Below are 4,963 nucleotides of genomic sequence, written 5' to 3' on the forward strand. Positions count from 1 at the left end.
TTATAACGTATTACGTTATATAGTATAACGCTATATGTTATAACGTTATGACGTATTACGTTTTATAGTATAACTTTATATCGTATTACATTATATAGAGTAACGTTATAACGCATGACGTTCCGCAGAATAACCTTATAACGTATTACGTTATATGGTATAACGTTATAACGTATTACGTTATATAGTATTACGTTATATGGTATAACGTTATAATGTATTACGTTTTATGGAATAACGTTATAAAGTATTACGTTAGGTAGTATAACATTATTACGTATTACGGTATATAGTATAACGTTATAACGTATTACGTTAGGTAGTATAACATTAGAACGTATTACGTTATATAGAATAACGTTATAACGTATTACATTATATAGTATAACGTTATAAGGTATTACGTTAGGTAGTATAACATTATAACGTATTACGTTATATAGTATAACATTATAACGTATTACGTTATGTAGCATAACGTTATATAGTATAACGTTATAACGTATTACATTATATAGTGAAACGTTATAACGTATGACGTTCCACAGAATAACGTTATAACGTATTACGATATATGGTATAAAGTTACAACGTATTACGTTTAATGGAATAACGTTCTAACGTTTTACATTGTATAGTATAACGTTATAACGTATTACATAGAATAACGTAATAACGTATTACGTTATATAGTATAATTTTATGTCGTATTACGTTAGATAGAATAACGTTATAACGTAAGACATTACATAGAATTAAGTTATAACGTATTACGATATACAGAACAACGTAATAACGTATTACGTTATAACGTATTACGTTAGGTAGTATAACATTAGAACGTATTACGTTATATAGAATAACGTTATAACGTATTACATTATATAGTATAACGTTATAAGGTATTACGTTAGGTAGTATAACATTATAACGTATTACGTTATATAGTATAACATTATAACGTATTACGTTATGTAGCATAACGTTATATAGTATAACGTTATAACGTATTATATTATATAGTGTAACGTTATAACGTATGACGTTCCACAGAATAACGTTATAACGTATTACGATATATGGTATAAAGTTACAACGTATTACGTTTAATGGAATAACGTTCTAACGTTTTACATTGTATAGTATAACGTTATAACGTATTTCGTTATATACTATAGCGTTATATGCTTTAACTTTATGACGTATTACGTTTTATAGTATAAAGTTATAACGTATTACGTTATATAGTATAACTTTATAACGTATTACGTTTTATAGTATAAAGTTATGACGTATTACGTTATATAGTATAACGTAATAACGTATTACGTTATATAGCATAACTTTATGACGTATTACGTTAGATAGAATAACGTAATAACGTATTATGTTTTATGGTATGACGTTATAACGTTATAACGTATGACGTTTTATAGAATAACGTTATAACGTATTACGTTAGGTAGTTTGGACGAAAAACTTACATCCGGCTGAAGCGTTGCTCACGCTGCTGAAATCGCAATTTGGCACCATTGGATGCTTCGCAAGACCAACTAAAACTGGAGGGACCAATGGTGTATGCGTAATTCTGTATTTTTCTACAGAACTGATTACTGCATCGCACCTTATTGCCGTATTCATCATTCCGAACGCATAACCGTGGAATAATGGCAAGAGAACTCGGTCTCCACGACGAATATCCATTGATTCTGGGGCACTTCGATTAAGAAAAAATGCAATTGAATCGAATATTTATAATTTCAGCTAGAATGATAAGAGTTAAGAAGCACAACAATAGAGAAAATATTATATAGTTGATTTGAATAAAGAATGGTTTGTTAATCATATAAAACGAATAATATATATTTAAATTTAGCATAAATGAAAAATAAATCTCGAAATATATGTGTGGTCTTAGATCAACCGGGTACATTGTGTATATTAATTTAATATATTTACCTTAGAGTTTGGATGAAAAGTAACAAATTTCGATGAGACAACATTACTCCTTTTGGAATTCCTGTTGTACCGCTAGAACATAAAATAGCTGCCATTCTTTTCCTGTTATGATCTATCTGCACCGGTGAAGACGCATAGAGATCCGTGATACGTTGATATTTTTCCAAAACCTTGTCTCAGGTTATTATATTTCCATCAAGAGGTTTATCATCCAATTCGATTAATTTCATATTCCAACTTACAGTAGATGCAATTTTCGCCAAAATGTTTTCAGTGCGTCGCGATACAAACAACACCCGTGGCTGATAAATTTCCAGCATGTGCGTAAATTCTCCTACGTAAAAAATTGCATTAGATATGATTAAATAACGCATATGCTGCATGGCGTAACTTAACCACTCCGCGTAACAAGGTGACAGTTTTACAAAAGATCTAGAAATATTCGAAAAGCCTTACAAAAGCTTTTTCCGATATCCGTCTCCGCAAGGAGAGGCTGAAACAACTTTCTTTGAAATAACATATTTTTCGTAGAATGTTTACTCTGAGAAGATATTCGGAGTAGTTAAATACAATTTAATCGTATACGATTAAAAATTAGTATTGTTTGTATCTCTAAAAGGTGACGGAGTAACGCATATTGAGAATATAAGTGATTATTAATTTCCGCATCTATATACACAATATTTAACAATTTAATATTAACAATTATTGTTTACACTACATTATAAAAATTGGTGTTAGAGTAAGTACTGTTTCTAGACTTTTATTGTTAATTCTGCAAGTGTAATGTAAATAAATTTAGTCTTTAATTAAAGTATCTAATTTATGATCTTTGTTTCTAGTAGTTGTAAAATTCTATAATAAACTCGAGGCAAATAATAAAGTCGAGGCTCGATTTCATTAACTTATATATGGCATAATCAGTGGAGTTATCAGAAACATGCAAGTTTCCAAAAAAGAAGAGCAAATTTTTCTTTCCACTTTTCACGTTCTGCCTTCGTTAAATTTCTATAATATTAAACACGCACGTACTTTTAATTAAATTAATTTCTTTGTTATTATAAAATAATTCGTAAAAGCTGCTTGGAGAATATCTTACTTTCTGTATATGCTGGATTCAACGGTGCAAATGTAGCTCCGATAAATAACGTGCTACATATCGATACCACGTAATGTGGATGGTTTTCAGCTGCAACGGAGATTCTGTCTTCCACCTTGATTCCATAATTTCTCAAAGCAACAGATAATATTGTGCTTTTTTCGAGAATATCCTTGCATGTGTAGTGTTTACCAGTTTGAATATCTACCTGATATAGTAACATGCAAGTATTACAATATAAAACATAGTAATCAAAATGAATCATTTGTATTGTCGTTTCTTGCTCTTTTTATATAAAAAAATCTATCTTGTTTAAATTGAGACTGTTGATTACTCTGACAATGTACATGCTAATACAGCCATCTGTAATCGCAATATGCGGGTCGCTTATCTAGAACGAAACGTACCAGGTCGTTAATTATTCGTTGCAACGGTAGTGTCAAGTATTCCATCCGTAAGAAAAGCTTATTTTCTGATGAAAATTAGAAGGACTGTAATGTCTAATTCAAAATCAGTACAATCACGAGTCTACCTCAGCTTTTTAACTTTTAATAAAATCTCTGATATGGACGTCAGGAAATGATAAAACGAATGACCTGCGACTGATTTGCTTCACTGCATCTTATATCAATTTATATTTTGTCTCGTTTATATTCTGCGGCAATCGTTCTTGTTTCTCACAGCTCAGCCATTCTGTAACGATGAACCGTTGTAACATTCGCAGTGTTTCAGTGTAAACTGTTTGATTGTTCCGATTTAAAATGATGGCGCTGTAAAGAAGGTTATACGCTTGGACGGTTTATAGTTTATTGTTGTAATACAGCAGGAATGTGGACGATACACGACGATGTTAGCCGAAAATTGTGTGTAATTAAAAATCCCTAGGCGGTTAAAATACATTCAACCACAATAACATTTATAGAAATATAAAAATTGTATTGAAAATACAATTAGATGGCGTATTTATGGAATAATAGTAATAAGGTAGCACAGATATCGAGCAGTATGTGTTATGCATTTTATGTGACATGCCCCTGTTTTTACGTTTGTTGTAAAGGAACGAATATTATTATTTTTTATCGTGTGTTCACTGAATCAAATGCTGCAACGATTGCTCGCAAAAATTTCCAAGTTTTTCTGTATTATTCCGTTTATATTCCTTTAGTTTGATCAACGTGACGTTGTTCGGCCTTCTTGTAACTAAATATTTAGTGTGATACGCTATACCGAAATTATCACATTATTGAACATTTGGCGATAATATTTGTTGAAGGGTAGACAAATGAAAATTGTGGCTGGGCAAACGCGGACAAGATGCGAATAAACGGATGCAGTTTAATCTTTGTAAAAATTCCCTCTTTCTCTCCTAATCGAGGTTCTACTGTGTACGTACAATTTAGCGTATTATTGCCGCGATCATATTTTATTTTTTTATTTCAAAGCTTGCGATTCCGAACATTATGTTTTCTCCGTAATCGTTTCAAGTGTGATAGCTAACTGACGTATACAGGTTGTGTAAAAAGGTGTCCGATACTCAAAGGGCTTATAGTGCCGACCGGGAGAAATAAATGTCGACATAGTTCTAAAAGTAGCCCTTTCGATGTAAAATCAATTTTTATTTTTTAGCGTTCGATATCTTGAGTGAGCCTCCTCGCAATATATCGAATATCGTCGGTAGGATCGAAATAACATAATCGCGAATTTAGTCAAGGATGAAAAAAATGCGTTTCGTAGGTCAAATTCGAAGGGTGCTGTGTATTTGTTATTTCCACTTTAGAATAGTAAAGGGACATTGTTAACCACACAAATAATCTTTGTTGATATTAGTAATAACTTTGCTGAGTGGAGGATAGTTCACCCAGACTTTAGAGATAAGCTTGTAATAATAAACATACATCGTTATCG

The 4,963-nt window shown here is 31.3% G+C and overlaps 1 protein-coding gene across 1 annotated transcript; it reads right to left on the reverse strand.

Annotated features, from left to right (window-relative positions):
* Window positions 1–2,135: 2,135 nt before the first annotated feature.
* On the reverse strand, window positions 2,136–3,331 carry LOC117241365 (luciferin 4-monooxygenase-like). The gene is made up of 2 exons (XM_033507304.1): window positions 3,059–3,331; window positions 2,136–2,293 (listed from the first exon to the last, which is right to left on the reverse strand). Exons 1-2 carry the CDS (start codon window positions 3,321–3,323, stop codon window positions 2,136–2,138), a joined length of 423 nt encoding a protein of 140 aa, XP_033363195.1. The 5' UTR covers window positions 3,324–3,331.
* Between the last annotated feature and the right edge of the window lie 1,632 nt (window positions 3,332–4,963).

Source organism: Bombus vosnesenskii, unplaced genomic scaffold (assembly GCF_011952255.1).
Source record: "Bombus vosnesenskii isolate JDL3184/JDL3185 unplaced genomic scaffold, Bvos_JDL3184-5_v1.1 scf7180000015766, whole genome shotgun sequence".
Taxonomy (NCBI): domain Eukaryota; kingdom Metazoa; phylum Arthropoda; class Insecta; order Hymenoptera; family Apidae; genus Bombus; species Bombus vosnesenskii.

What these genes read in the sequence shown, in the direction of transcription:
- LOC117241365 (XM_033507304.1), bottom strand. Translation starts at nt 3,323, where the DNA reads ATGATTCATTTTGATTACTATGTTTTATATTGTAATACTTGCATGTTA. An exon ending in GAATCCAGCATATACAGAAA is followed by an intron (nt 2,294 to 3,058) that starts GTAAGATATTCT and finishes TTTTTTACGTAG; the next exon opens with GAGAATTTACGCACATGCTG.